This window comes from Coregonus lavaretus, assembly GCF_964263955.1.
Source record: "Coregonus lavaretus genome assembly, contig: HAP1_SCAFFOLD_1955, whole genome shotgun sequence".
NCBI classification, from domain to species: Eukaryota; Metazoa; Chordata; class Actinopteri; order Salmoniformes; family Salmonidae; genus Coregonus; species Coregonus lavaretus.
Genome location: NW_028156298.1, coordinates 5,485 through 21,821, shown reverse-complemented (window position 1 = coordinate 21,821; position 16,337 = coordinate 5,485). Strand labels below are relative to the sequence as shown.

The window sequence follows — 16,337 nt, the reverse complement described above, 5'->3', positions numbered from 1 at the left end:
TTCCAGCATGCACCAGTTGACTGTACATATACGTTGGTATTGACAGTATGTGTGTAGAGTAGAAAGAGAAGAAAGAGAAAAAAACGAATTGTCACCATACAGTGGGGGGGGGGGGGGAAAGTATTTGATCCCCTGCTGATTTTGTACGTTTGCCCACTGACAAAGAAATTATCAGTCTATAATTTCAATGGTAGGTTTAATTTGAACAGTGAGAGACAGAATAACAAATCAATTTATAACATTTTTGACATGTGTTTTTCTGGATTTATTTGTTGTTATTCTGTCTCTCACTGTTTATAGACTAATCATTTATTTGTCAGTGGGCAAACATACAAAATCAGCAGGGGATCAAATACTTTTTTCCCTCACTGTGCATGTTATGTGATTATGGTATTTAAACTCTAATTAATTATTTAAATGTTGAGGACAAAAAGCTCACATTTCTTATATCGTCAAGAGTAAATAAAATCTGAGAGGAATGTTAGAATCCAGCTGACACCTCTCACGATGCGTTTCCCTATCGCTTCAACTAACACATTCTCAAAGTTCCCTTTCAACATCCTTTTTGTCAGACAAGCAAGTAGCATGACATATCCTATCGCACAATCAGCACAGTCCCATTTTTGATTAAAACAAAAAATATCAACATTAATTTAGAATCAAAATCCTCCTAAATCTAACCCGGCTGGACAAATGTAAGGAATCGATTCATGCATTTCTTCTTTAACGTTCCCTTTTCCCCTACTTTAACTTTTCCCAGAGAGTGAGTGGCCCATAGGAGGCCTTAATCCATTTGAACCAGGGGTCTGTCCTCTTTGAATCAGGGGTCTGTCCTCTTTGAACCAGGGGCCTGTCCTCTTTGAACCAGGGGCCTGTCCTCTTTGAACCAGGGGTCTGTCCTCTTTGAACCAGGGGTCAGTCTTCTTTGAACCAGGGGTCTGTCCTCTTTGAACCAGGGGTCTGTCTTCTTTGAACCAGGCGTCTGTCTTCTTTGAACCAGGGGTCTGTCTTCTTTGAACCAGGGGTCAGTCCTCTTTGAACCAGGGGCCTGTCTTCTTTGAACCAGGGGTCTGTCCTCTTTGAACCAGGGGTCTATCTTCTTTGAACCAGGGGTCTGTCCTCTTTGAACAAGGGATCTGTCTTCTTTGAACCAGGGATCTGTCTTCTTTGAACCAGGGGTCTGTCTTCTTTGAACCAGGGGTCTCTGTCTTCTTTGAACCAGGTGTATGTCTGTCTTCTTTGAACCAGGAGTTTGTCTGTCTTCTTTGAGCCAGGGGTTTGTCTGTCTTCTTTGAACCAGGGGTATGTCTGTCTTCTTTGAACCAGGGGTATGTCTGTCTGAACCAGGGGTATGTCTGTCTTCTTTGAACCAGGGGTATGTCTGTCTTCTTTGAACCAGGGGTTTGTCTGTCTTCTTTGAACCAGGGGTATGTCTGTCTTCTTTGAACCAGGGGTATGTCTGTCTTCTTTGAACCAGGGGTATGTCTGTCTTCTTTGAACCAGGGGTATGTCTGTCTTCTTTGAACCAGGGATTTGTCTGTCTTCTTTGAACCAAGGGTATGTCTGTCATCTTTGAACCAGGTATCTGTCTTCTTTGAACCAGGGGTCTGTCTTCTTTGAACCAGGGGTCTGTCTTCTTTGAGCCATGGGTCTGTCCTCTTTGAGCCAGGGGTCTGTCCTCTTTGAGCCAGGGGTCTGTCTTCGTTGAACCAGGGGTCTGTCTTCTTTGAGCCAGGGGTCTGTCCTCTTTGAGCCAGGGGTTTGTCTTCGTTGAACCAGGGGTCTGTCCTCGTTGAACCAGGGGTCTGTCCTCTTTGAACCAGGGGTCTGTCCTCTTTGAACCAGGGGTCTGTCCTCTTTGAACCAGGGGTCTGTCTTCTTTGAACCAGGGGTCTGTCCTCTTTGAACCAGGGGTCTGTCTTCTTTGAACCAGGGGTCTGTCCTCTTTGAACCAGGGGTCTGTCCTCTTTGAACCAGGGGTCTGTCTGTCTTCTTTGAACCAGGGGTCTGTCTTCGTTGAACCAGGGGTCTGTCTTCTTTGAACCAGGGGTCTGTCTTCTTTGAACCAGGGGTCTGTCTTCTTTGAACCAGGGGTCTGTCTTTGAGCCAGGGGTCTGTCCTCTTTGAGCCAGGGGTCTGTCCTCTTTGAGCCAGGGGTCTGTCTTCGTTGAACCAGGGGTCTGTCTTCTTTGAGCCAGGGGTCTGTCCTCTTTGAGCCAGGGGTCTGTCCTCTTTGAGCCAGGGGTTTGTCTTCGTTGAACCAGGGGTCTGTCTTCTTTGAGCCAGGGGTCTGTCCTCTTTGAGCCAGGGGTCTGTCTCTGTATCAGAGTGTCTCCCTGAGAGGTGTCTTTCAGCTGAACTCACTCCTCTGCACTAGATGTTCATCCAGTCTTCTGACAGACAGTCAGTTTGGGTTTAAAGAGAAAGATGCTACACCCTGCCCTGCCTCAGCAGACAGCAGCTTGTTAATGACACGGACCATTACTAAAACATTTCCTGCATGGGTTGGTTGGGTTGGTTGGCTTGGTTGGGTTATTTGGGTTATTTGGGTTGGTTGGGTTGGTTGGGTTATTTGGGTTGGTTGGGTCCCAAAAAAACAGTTTTAAAAAAACTGTAATTGTATTTGTACTCACCCATTTGAACAATAATGAATTCCTCAAAATGTAAATATATAACCTCTGGGATTCAGACAACCAGAATATCAAAAAGAGCAAAATGAAGTGAGGGGCTTCAGGTTACTTTGGGGAGCACATGAGCATCACACATTGAGTCTATAGTCTGGAACAAGCAGTAAACGTTTGACTTGGTGAAAAACTGATACGTCATCCCAGACATGCTGTTTTGTGATAAAACACAGAGAAAAAAAATTGGCCATGCACAGAAAGTGTTGCTAACAGTTTCACCAACCACCGCCCCAGTTATTCTCTCTATGCCTACATCCAGCTCAATGCTCCAATCTCAAAAGGGAAACTACAAATGTCCTGCGTCCACCACCATAAAATTCAGTCAGTGCGAAACTTGGCATTTGGTGTGAGTTTAATTGACCCTGAAACAGTCCCAGTCAGGTACTAATCCAATTGTGCACTAAAAAGAGGACAGTGGTTCAATGGGTTCCCCCCTACCCATTACATCAACCATCCTCTTGCTTCTTAGTCAGTCTTTCCATTCTCTTGTGTCTCCACTTTGTGCCGTCGGGCCGAGCACATAACCTTGTAGCAGCCGCGGGCGATCTTGTGCATCCACATGACGTTCATGACATCCAGCGAGACGCTGGAGATGATCCAGGCAGCGCGGCCTTCCAGCGGGACGCGGTAGAAGGCTTCGGTACCGTACACGGACCACATGCGGCTGTAGTAGAGAGGCATGACTGCGATGCGAACAAGGAAGAAGACCAGGGCCATAGCCATCCCGTTAGCAATGTTGGGCCTGGAGGACTTGGGGTAACCTAACACTTCAAAGAACCACCTGGAAGAAAGACCCAGTCAGTACAGTTATGTAAAGAAATACAGTCAGTACAGTGATGTAAAGAAAGACGTTCAGTACAGTGATGTAAAGAAAGACACAGTCAGTACAGTGATGTAAAGAAAGACGTTCAGTACAGTGATGTAAAGAAAGACACAGTCAGTACAGTGATGTAAAGAAATACAGTCAGTACAGTGTTGTAAAGAACGACACAGTCAGTACAGTGATGTAAAGAACGACAGAGTCAGTACAGTGATGTAAAGAACGACACAGTCAGTACAGTGATGTAAAGAACGACACAGTCAGTACAGTGATGTAAAGAAAGACCCAGTCAGTACAGTTATGTAAAGAAAGACACAGTCAGTACAGTGATGTAAAGAAATACAGTCAGTACAGTGATGTAAAGAAATACAGTCAGTACAGTGTTGTAAAGAAATACAGTCAGTACAGTGTTGTAAAGAAAGACACAGTCAGTACAGTGATGTAAAGAAAGACGTTCAGTACAGTGATGTAAAGAAAGACACAGTCAGTACAATGATGTAAAGAAATACAGTCAGTACAGTGTTGTAAAGAAATACAGTCAGTACAGTGATGTAAAGAACGACACAGTCAGTACAGTGATGTAAAGAACGACACAGTCAGTACAGTGATGTAAAGAAAGACAGTCAGTACAGTGATGTAAAGAAAGACAGTCAGTACAGTGATGTAAAGAAATACAGTCAGTACAGTGTTGTAAAGAAATACAGTCAGTACAGTGATGTAAAGAACGACACAGTCAGTACAGTGATGTAAAGAACGACACAGTCAGTACAGTGATGTAAAGAAAGACACAGTCAGTACAGTGATGTAAAGAAATACAGTCAGTACAACAATGCAAAGAAAGACACAGCTGGTACAGTGATGTAAAGAAAGACAGTCAATTCAGTGTTGTAAAGAAATACAGTCAGTACAGTGTTGTAAAGAAAGACACAGTCAGTACAGTGATGTAAAGAAAGACGTTCAGTACAGTGATGTAAAGACAGACACAGTCAGTACAGTGATGTAAAGAAAAGACAGTCAGTACAGTGATGTAAAGGAGGAGCAACCCGACTCTGGGCCGAACAGGATTCAAACAAGATGAAGGGTAATCTTTCACACATGAACACAAAACATTTCCAGTAAAATCTATATATGAAAATCGTAAACACGGGTGATTCTGACCAGATAGACAGATTATCTACAGAGATATAGCAGGACCTGTATCAGTGATTCTGACCAGATAAAACAGATTATCTACAGAGATATAGCAGGACCTGTATCAGTGATTCTGACCAGATAAAACAGATTATCTACAGAGATATAGCAGGACCTGTATCAGTGATTCTGACCAGATAAAACAGATTATCTACAGAGATATAGCAGGACCTGTATCAGTGATTCTGACCAGATAAAACAGATTATCTACAGAGATATAGCAGGACCTGTATCAGTGATTCTGACCAGATAAAACAGATTATCTACAGAGATATAGCAGGACCTGTATCAGTGATTCTGACCAGATAAAACAGATTATCTACAGAGATATAGCAGGACCCCATGTACTTTTCTATACCACATATCGTATGACTGTGTACAAAACCAAAATTACCGTATTTATGTACATATAAAAATCTGCCAATGGAATACAGTCTGCCAATGGTATAAATACTTGATAGAACTGCAAAACACCACTCAGATACGCTGTAAATCTACACAGCTGTCGTGGTGTGTATTCCAGCGAAAGTAGTTATTCTAGGGCAAATCTAAAAAAGTCTATTTGAATCCAGGTTTCTCTGGACACATAATATTATACCTTTATCAGTGATCCTGACATGATAGACAGACCACCTGCAGAGATGGATCACCTTATGCACTCGTCTATGGTTATACCTGGTTATCACTAGGTGTGACCGTGTACAAAATCTAAATGACCTTACATATATGCTTAGTTGCAGTCAAAACAGCTCATACAGTGCCTTGCAAAAGTATTCATCCCCCTTGGCGTTTTTCCTATTTTGTTGCATTACAACCTGTAATTTAAATGGTTTTTAATTTAGATTTCATGTAATGGACATACACAAAATAGTCCAAATTGGTGAAGTGAAATGAAAAAAATAACTTGTTTAAAAAAATTATAAAAAGCCCCTAAATAAGATCTGGTGCAACCAATTACCTTCAGAAGTCACATAATTAGTTAAATAAAGTCCACCTGTGTGCAATCTAAGTGACCTGTGTGCAATCTAAGTGTCACATGATCTCAGTATATATACACCTGTTCTGAAAGGCCCCAGAGTCTGCAACACCACTAAGCAAGGGGCACCACCAAGAAAGCGGCAACATGAAGACCAAGGAGCTCTCCAAACAGGACAAAGTTGTGGAGAAGTACAGATCAGGGTTGGGTTATAAAAAAATATCAGAAACTTTTAACATCCCACGGAGCACCATTAAATCCATTATTAAAAAATTGAAAGAATATGGCACCACAACAAACCTGCCAAGAGAGGGCCGCCCACCAAAAATCACAGACCAGGCAAGGGGGGCATTAATCGGAGAGGCAACAAAGAGACCAAAGATAACCCTGAAGGAGCTGCAAAGCTCCACAGTGGAGATTGGAGTATCTCTCCATAGGACCACTTTAAGCCGTACACTCCACAGAGCTGGGCTTTACGGAGGAGTGGCCAGAAAAAAGCCATTGCTTAAAGAAAAAAATAAGCAAACACGTTTGGTGTTCGCCAAAAGCTATGTGGGAGACTCCCCAAACATATGGAAGAAGGTACTCTGGTCAGATGAGACTAAAATTGAGCTTTTTGGCCATCAAGGAAAACGCTATGTCTGGCGTAAACCCAACACCTCTCATCACCCCGAGAACACCATCCCCAAGGTGAAGCATGGTGGTGGCAGCATCATGCTGTGGGGATGTTTTTCATCGGCAAGGACTGGGAAACTGGTCAGAATTGAAGGAATGATGGATGGTGCTAAATACAGGGAAATTCTTGAGGGAAACCTGTTTCAGTCTTCCAGAGATTTGAGACTGGGACGGAGGTTCACCTTCCAACAGACAATGACCCTCAGCATACTGCTAAAGCAACACTTGAGTGGTTTAAGGGGAAACATTTAAATGTCTTGAAAAGCCCAGACCTCAATCCATTGAGAATCTGTGGTATGACTTAAAGATTGCTGTACACCAGCGGAACCCATCCAACTTGAAGGAGCTGGAGCAGTTTTGCCTTGAAGAATGGGAAAAAATCCCAGTGGCTAGATGTGCCAAGCTTATAGAGACATACCCCCCAAGAGACTTGCAGCTGTAAATGCTGCAAAAGGTGGATCTACAAAGTATTGACTTTGGGGGGGTGAATAGTTATGAACGCTCAAGTTTTCTGTTTTTTTGTCTTATTTCTTGTTTGCTTCACACACAAAAAATATTTTGCATCTTCAAAGTGGTAGGCATGTTGTCTAAATCAAATTATACAACCCCCCCAAAAAATCCATTTTAATTCCAAGTTGTAAGGCAACAAAATAGGAAAAATGCCAAGGGGGGTGAATACTTTCGCAAGCCACTGTAAAAGTAATTCAGTGGTATACAGCTACCCTCTGAATGGACACATAGTGCTTTATTGGTGTGTATTCTCTGAACATTTTTTATTTTACGGGAAATGTTATATAAATACCAGAATTCCTACAATATCCTCCAATATTCTATATGTGCAACTTGTTACGATATTTGGGTTCTATAGCATTTGGTTTGAAATTAGGATTGAGGCTTTTTTAAGCATCCTGCCATAGGCCCTACAACTCCCATTGTTTCACTAGCAGCGATGATAATACTGGCTTTGGGGTAAGTAAATAAATACAACTAAGCCATATTGTTGGACATTGTCTCTCAAGATGAATTGACAAATTACTTTTTTGTTAATAAAATTAAGTATATTTCAAATGTTGGTGTCCCGCCCCTTTAAATGGCAGTTGTTTTTACTGCATAAATATGACAACATTTGTAATTATTTCAAAAATTCAAAAATTTTAAATGTTACTACAATCAAATGACGGTACATCTGTGTTTTTGTACTTATGTGGATTGTACTTTGGAAAAAAGCTACACATTGGTTAAGGGAAAAATGTATATTTTCGTTTTTACAGAATATGCTAATGAACTGTAATTTTGGTAAAAGAACAGTCTGTTTGGTTACTTTTTATTTCAGAACATTATTTACATTTTTATGGATGTTTTGATAAGAATTAAGTTGATAGTTTGCTAGGAGTGTTGCTTTTTCCAATAGTTTCTTCTTGGGGTCAAAATGACCCCAGTTGGTAATTAATGTATGTAAAATATGTTGGCAGTATGAGGGTTAACAGGGTTTATTTCTTCAGCAGCTGCTTTGCAGGGTCTCTGAGTGTCACTGCCCTGTCCAGGCTCAGGCCTCAGTGTGGCTGGGTACCTACCATAGACATATTACATGTGTTTGTATACAGTACATCTGCTACCTACCGCTGGTTCACACACGGCGTGGAGAACTCGGCAAGCAGACGGAAGTTAGCAAAATAAGGCAACATTCCTTGTCTCTGGAGGAACAAGGTGAAAAGAAGAAAACGGAGAGAGAAACAATGAAAAAGGGACCCAAAATGCTTTCGTTTGATCAAACATCACATCAGTATGGTTAAAGTGAGGTAATCACACCCGTTTGTGCCCAGAAATATATTAAAAGAACACAAGGCGTGTGATAATTAATACTTTTTTTTGGGGGGGGGGGAAACAAGTTAATTATCTCACTTTTACCATACTTCACTTTTTAGCCCATCAACATCAATTTCATGATCACTCAATATTCAGATACAAAAATAAATGTATTTTCCAACAGCAATAACAAGCAGGAAAAAAGTTAAACAGACGTAGTATTATATACTGTACCTGGAATTAAAATGGTGAAAATACCTTTTGATCTATCAGACATCATCGTGCTGAACCAAAACTGAGATTAAGGAGACATTTTCAGATCTAAAATTAAATAATTGAAATCCCTTTCTGAATATAGGTCGGCTCTGCTTCCTATTTTTCAGATCAAACAGAAAAGCCTCATCCCTCAGGAGAATCAGCTACATTCTGAAGGCTTTTCTCCAGTAGACCCTAATAAACCCATTCGTATGATTGAGGGTATAGTTGAGATGACAGCCTCGACTACAGCTATGAGGCTTCAGTACCGAAAGACCACGGGAAGTTGAAAAGGCTGTCGGCGGTGAAACAGCTAAATTACAATACAAAAAGTAAATAGGATAGCGCCACTGCTAACAACACAGTGTGCACGTACAGCCAGGGTTTAATGAGTAGACATTCAGCCGTTAGCCAAATGAGCAATGATTAGCCAATACAGTGCATTCGGAAAGTATTCAGACCCCTTGACTTTTTCCACATTTTTGTTACGTTGCTGCCTTATTCTAAGATGGATTAAATAGTATTTTTCCCCCTCATCAATCTACACACAAATACCCCATAATGACAAAGCGAAAACAGGTTTAGACATTTTTGCAAATTTATAAAAAACAAAAAACAGAAATACCTTATTTACATAAGTATTCAGACCCTTTGCTATGAGACTCGAAATTGAGCTCAGGTGCATCCTGTTTCCATTGATCATCATGGTAAATTCAATTGATTGGACATGATTTAGAAAAGGCACACACCTGTCTATATAAGGTCACACAGTTGACAGTGCATGTCAGAGCAAAACCCAAATCATGAGGTCAAAGGAATTCTCCGTAGAGCTCCGAGACAGGATTGGGTCAAGGCACAGATCTGGGGAAGGGTACCAACACATTTCTGCAGCATTAAAGGTCCCCAAGAACACAGTGGCCTCCATCATTCTTAAATGGAATAAGTTTGGAATCACCAAGACTCTCCTAGAGCTGGCTGCCCGGCCAAACTGAGCAATCGGGGGAGAAGGGCCTTGGTTAGGGAGGTGACCAAGAACCCAATGGTCACTCTGACAGAGCTCCAGAGTTCCTCTGTGGAGATGGGAGAACCTTCCAGAAGGACAACCATCTCTGCAGCACTCCACCAATCAGACCTTTATGGTAGAGTGGACAGACGGAAGTCACTCCTCAGTAAAAGGCACATGACAGCCTGCTTGGAGTTTGCCAAAAGGCACCTAAAGACTCTCAGACCATGAGAAACAAGATTCTCTAGTCTGATGAAACCAAGATTGAACTTTTTTGTCTAAATGCCAAGCGTCACGTCTGGAGGAAACCTGGCACCATCCCTATGGTGAAGCATGGTGGTGGCAGCATCATGCTGTGGGGATGTTTTTCAGGGACTTGGAGACTAGTCAGGATCGAGGGAAAGATGAACGGAACAAAGTACAGAGAGATCCTTGATGAAAACCTTCTCCAGAGCGCTCAGGACCTCAGACTGGGGTGAAGGTTCACCTTCCAACAGAACAACAACCCTAAGCACACAGCCAAGACAATGCAGGAGTGGCTTCGGGACAAGTCTCTGAATGTCCTTGAGTGGCCCAACCAGAACCCGGACTTGAATCCGATCAAACATCTCTGGAGAGACCTGAAAATAGCTGTGCAGCAACGCTCCCCATCCAACCCGACAGAGCTTAAGAGGTTCTGCAGAGAAGAATGGGAGAATCTCCCCAAATACAGGTGTGCCAAGCTTGTAGTGTCTTACCCAAGAAGATACGTAAAAATGTATGCACGCATGACTGTAAGCCGCTTTGGATAAAAGCGTCTGCTAAATGGCATTTTATTATTATTATTATTATTATTATTATTAAGATACGAGGCTGTAATAGCTGCCAAATGTGTTTGAACAAAGTACTGAGTAAAGGGTCTGAATACTTATGTAAATGTTATATTTCCGTTTTTTTTTTAAATCAATTTGCAAAAATGTCTAAACACCTGTTTTTGCTTTGTCATTATGGGGTGTTGTGTGTAGATTGATGGGGATTTTTATTTATTTAATCCATTTTAGGGAATAAGGCTGTAACGTAACAAAATGTGGAAAAAGTCATGGGGTCTGAATAGTTTCCGAATGCACCGTATAAGAGCCATGCTTAGCGTATATTCAAATGCTGTTATAGGAAGGTACTGCATCAGACATATAGGCTATTAATAGCCTCACATGAGCAGCAGTTAAGGCTCTCTCTCGCTCTCTCGCTCTCTCTCTCTCTCATCATATATCCTTTTTTTCAGGCCTAACACAGGGTAAGATTATCCAAATAGCACACACCAAAAGGGGAAACTTACCTCATAACAAAAGTTAATAAATGGCATGTACTCACTCTCAAGATATGGACATACAGGACAGAACATATCTGCTTCGTCTACACCCGAGAGGATATGAACTTTCCCAGCGTCTCTATGCTAACACCTCTAGATACTGGTAAGTCTATACTGTTACCGGACAGATGGGTCAGATCTGCTCAGTGTAGCGCAACAGCAATGGCAACAGACGAGACAGGAATGATTCAGTCCAGAGGAGTCAGGCCTGGTCTGAAAGGTTTGAATTTGGAATTTTGGTAGTTTTTTTGCTTGAATGTTTTGCTGGTAATTGTGGGACGATATTATTATTATTATATATTATATTATTTTAAGAAATCATATTAGCGAAGGATAAAGATAGATTAGGGGGAAAAAAGGTGCAGCTATAGTTAGAAGCAACAACAACAAGAAAAAAGGTGCAACAACATTTACATTACATTTACGTCATTTAGCAGACGCTCTTATCCAGAGCGACTTACAGTTGCATACATCATTCTTTTTTATTTTCATACTGGCCCCCCGTGGGAATCGAACCCACAACCCTGGCGTTGCAAACGCCATGCTCTACCAACTGAGCTACCTCCCTGCCGGCCATTCCCTCCCCTACCCTGGACCAATTGTGCGCCGCCCCATTGGTCTCCCGGTCGCGGCCGGCTACAGCAGAGCCTGGATTCGAACCAGGATCTCTAGTGGCACAGCTAGCACTGCGATGCAGTGCCTTAGACCACTGCGCCACTCGGTTGATAGTTTAGCATGAGTTTTAGAACTCAAACAGCAATCAAATATTAGCCTCTGAATTCATCTGCTTGTTTAGCTAGCTATCCGAACACAAGTTCTGAGTATAGCCTGATTGTTTTCCCAATGATCTAGTATGACATCATAACAACATAACACAATCTGCATATACCAGCTGGTTTAACTAATACTATGCCTAGTCACCGAATTAACAACATACTCACATATACCAGCTTTGATACCAAATCACACAAAAAAGTAGTCAATCAATTAGTAAGTTATGAATTAAGTCAGATGTTAGCTAACGAGGGCTTTATGTTGACAGAGTGCTTTATGTTGACCATACTAAGCAGTCATGAATGTCCAGTGAGAGTACGGCCTAAACCACTGTGCCATCTGTTCTTATGATCACCAATCAGTTGTAGCAGCAAGACAATTTAACCACACGGTCAATTATCTTAAGTAGTAGAAGTAGTGTGCTTATTGCAGTTTTCAACAACAGCATCCATTTTGCTCTGCTGCTTTAACATAATGGACTTTCTGTCTCTAGGAAGAAAGGTAAAAAAAAAAAAAACATTTACATCAGGAAAGCATTGCACCTCCGATAGGGTTATTTTTACAATGCATATTCTGTACATTACTTTCCTTCAAGTGTCTTAATTTAATTCAGTTGGGTAAGAATACAATTTGCATACAATGCTAAGGGATAATTATTGTAAAAAGGTTGAAGGATTTGGGTTGGCCTGAACCAAGGCCTTTTCTTTGCCTTTCTTAAAACAGAAGGCAAACCCTCACAGAGCTAGTAGGAAAGCCCTCACAGAGCTAGAAGGCAAGCCCTCACAGAGCTAGTAGGAAAGCCCTCACAGAGCTAGAAGGCAAGCCCTCACAGAGCTAGTAGGAAAGCCCTCACAGAGCTAGAAGGAAAGCCCTCACAGAGCTAGAAGGCAAGCCCTCACAGAGCTAGAAGGAAAGCCCTCACAGAGCTAGTAGGAAAGCCCTCACAGAGCTAGAAGGCAAACCCTCACAGAGCTAGTAGGAAAGCCCTCACAGAGCTAGAAGGCAAACCCTCACAGAGCTAGAAGGCAAGCCCTCACAGAGCTAGAAGGAAAGCCCTCACAGAGCTAGAAGGAAAGCCCTCACAGAGCTAGAAGGCAAGCCCTCACAGAGCTAGAAGGAAAGCCCTCACAGAGCTAGAAGGCAAACCCTCACAGAGCTAGAAGGCAAGCCCTCACAGAGCTAGAAGGAAAGCCCTCACAGAGCTACCGTGGGGCATTATAGTGAGCACACATTCATAGACGAATGACGCATTCAAGCATCACACATGGCAAAGTGTCATCATTAACAGTTCAGTCGCTCTCAAGGGCCCTCTGCCAGAACAGACAAGGGAGAAGAAGCTCTGGAAATAGTGGGGCAGAGGTGGAGAGTGGGAGAGGAAGGAGACAGAACAGTAGGAGGTAGTAAGTACGCTGTTTTTGGCATGCACACACAGTACTGTTGGAGACCCCCTCCACAAACACTGGGGAAGTCAGGAGAAATGGAGGCATGCGCAGCTCAGCCCAACAAGCCTGAGGGGTCAGTGAAAGAAAAGCAGGACTTTTAATGGGAAGGTGATGAGGAAAGGAAGGGTAAGGAGGGTGTCGGCCACTTCACTTCCATCACTGAGCATTCCATGCAGAAAAATACCAACACTGTCATCATAGCCATAATCATGAGCTATAGAACCAGGTGACCTGGAAGACTACAGACCAAGGGTGAACAGCAGTGTCCTGGATGACTGGGCTTACAACCTGTTCCAGCATTATAACCAGTGGTTATAGTGGTTATAACCAGCTTACAACCGGTTTTAGCATTATAACCAGTGGTTATAGTGGTTATAACCAGCTTACAACCTGTTTCAGCACTATAACCAGTGGTTATAGTGGTTATAACCAGCTTACAACCTGTTTCCGCATTATAACCAGTGGTTATAGTGGTTATAACCAGCTTACAACCTGTTTCCGCATTATAAACAGTGGTTATAGTGGTTATAACCAGCTTCTGTGTCACTGTTCAGTCAAACAGGACAAGTTGCTTGACAAGACAGTGCTGATGAAGCATGGTCATAGCTGAAACTCAACTATATCAAATCTATCAATGTTCTTTCAATCCAAACTGTCGCTAACGATCATCCTAACCACAAAATAACACATAATTATTGTATCATTAACCATAACCTTTTTCACACTAGAGACAATCAACAAGCAACTCCCAAAAGCTTGACAACACAACATCTAATCTGATGAGGAGTCAGGAGTCCTGCTTCTGCGTGTGCGACTGAACACAGTCTCCTAAAACCAAGCCTACAGTAGAGTATGGCCTCATACAATTCTAACTGATTTCCTGCTTGTCTTTTCAACAGCTGAGGACTAGCTAATGAGAGGCATTAGAAGAACATGTGAAATTAGTGCCGGCAGGGTTAACGTCACATGTTCTCACTTGCAGAGTTCTAGCGGAGCTAACAGGAGCAAAGCTATGTTAGCTTGTTAGCACTCATTCACCCTCCCTGCTCCTGCCATCACACCGCATGACACTCACTCACCCTCCCTGCTCCTGCCATCACCATCGCACAGCATGACACTCACTCACCCTCCCAGCTCCTGCCATCACCATCACACAGCATGACACTCATTCACCCTCCCTGCTCCTGCCATCACCATCGCACAGCATGACACTCACTCACCCTCCCTGCTCCTGCCATCACCATCGCACAGCATGACACTCACTCACCCTCCCAGCTCCTGCCATCACCATCACACTGCATGACACTCACTCACCCTCCCTGCTCCTACCATCACCAACACACAGCATGACACTCACTCACCCTCCCTGCTCCTGCCATCACCATCACACTGCATGACACTCACTCACCCTCCCTGCTCCTGCCATCACCAACACACAGCATGACACTCACTCACCCTCCCTGCTCCTGCCATCACCAACACACAGCTGTTCACCTTTAGCTGTATCTTTCCCATAATATAATAATAATATAATATGCCATTTAGCAGACGCTTTTATCCAAAGCGACTTACAGTCATGCGTGCATACATTTTTTGTGTATGGGTGGTCCCGGGGATCGAACCCACTACCTTGGCGTTACAAGCGCCGTGCTCTACCAGTTGAGCTACAGAGGACCACCTGCTCATTCTGCTATTAGACAGTGGGGAACTCACCAGTACATAGTAGTAAGCATACAGCGCTGCTAGGTGGTGAATGACAAAAAACTTGTCACCTATCGCCTTCCAATAGTAAAATATTAACAGCAGATCTGGAACACAAATGAAAAGAGCAACACAGGGGTTAACTGAGAACATATTGCAGCAGGTGAACAAAAAGCTGTGTTTATAAATGCAACGCAAACAACAACAATTTTCCTGGTACAGCCCAAAAGAACAGAACGAAACTGAAAATGGTCGACGTTGCCGAAAGTGTGGCTAAAGATGTCCAAGATGGCCTGTAGTGAACGAGGAAGTGTGCGTGTGACTAAAGTGTGTCAGTGAGTTCTCACCAGATATGAGGTAGCCTGTTGTCATGCCAACATTTATCTTCACAAGTGTGGGATCTCCCCTGTTGGCAGGAAAAAGACCGGAAAACGTTCAACACATTACAACACGGTTCATACAGTACGTACACAGCACCGTGCTACCATCACGCACTACGACAAAGCGACAGAGTTCTCACCAGACAGGGTCTTCATTGACGGCGTCGTCAAACAGCAGGATGTAGAGGCAAAAGAGCCCCACCACCAGGGCATGAAGTGTGGACACCGTCCTAAAACACACACACCTTGTCAAATCTGTGATAAAACACACACACCTTGTCAAATTTGTGATAAAACACACACACCTTGTCAAATCTGTGATAAAACACACACACACCTTGTTAAATCTGTGATAAAACACACACCATGTCAAATCTGTGATAAAACATACACACCTTGTCAAATCTGTGATAAAACACTTTAATAAGTGATGCAGATGAAGCGATCCTGTGCATAGCGCAGGAGGGCGCAGGGTGAATTAACTGATTGGTTACACGACCACCGGCAGACAGATTCAGACCAATTAGAGCAGGATATTAAACACGGTTCAGGGGTCAGTCAGTCACTCAGTCATGCAGGCAGGCAGACAGACAGCACAGAGTCAGTCAGTCAGATATCAGAGAGTCAGTCAATCAGATATCAGAGAGTCAGTCAGTCAGATATCAGAGAGTCAGTCAATCAGATATCAGAGAGTCAGTCAGTCAGATATCAGAGAGTCAGACAATCAGATATCAGAGAGTCAGACAATCAGATAGCAGAGAGTCAGTCAATCAGGTATCAGAGAGCCAGGCAGTCAGGTATCAGAGAGTCAGTCAGTCAGATAGCAGAGAGTCAGTCAATCAGATATCAGAGAGTCAGTCAATCAGGTATCAGAGAGCCAGGCAGTCAGGTATCAGAGAGTCAGTCAGTCAGATAGCAGAGTCTGCCAGTATGTCTGTCTGTCTGTCTGTCTGTATGTCTGTTTGTCTGTCTATTTGTCTGCCAGTCTGTCCGTCTGTCTGCCCGTCTGTCTGCCAGTCTGTCCATCTCTCCCCCTGGCCATTGGCACAGGCCAGAGCAAGACCAGACCACTACAGAACCTTCACAGACAGGGTCATCTGAGGGTCATCTGTAATCTTCAAAACAGCTGTGCCTTTGCAGACAGACAAGTCACTAGTCAAGTCAATAGTCTATAGATAACAAATGGGCGGTTGTAATAACTGAGAATGTGTGGGGTGATCATGACACCATGATGGTTATGATTCATGGAACACAGAGGACTAAATGCTGTGATAAATGTGTT

The 16,337-nt window shown here is 43.0% G+C and overlaps 1 protein-coding gene across 1 annotated transcript; it reads right to left on the bottom strand.

The window, feature by feature from the left end:
• Positions 1 to 3,149: 3,149 nt before the first annotated feature.
• On the bottom strand, positions 3,150 to 15,285 carry LOC311126479 (TLC domain-containing protein 4-B-like; the record flags this gene model as incomplete). The annotated part of the gene is made up of 5 exons (XM_084200485.1): positions 3,150 to 3,465; positions 7,967 to 8,040; positions 14,688 to 14,782; positions 15,023 to 15,081; positions 15,196 to 15,285. Coding segments are annotated over 5 exons (634 nt in total), but the record flags the coding sequence as incomplete, so codon positions are not given.
• Between the last annotated feature and the right edge of the window lie 1,052 nt (positions 15,286 to 16,337).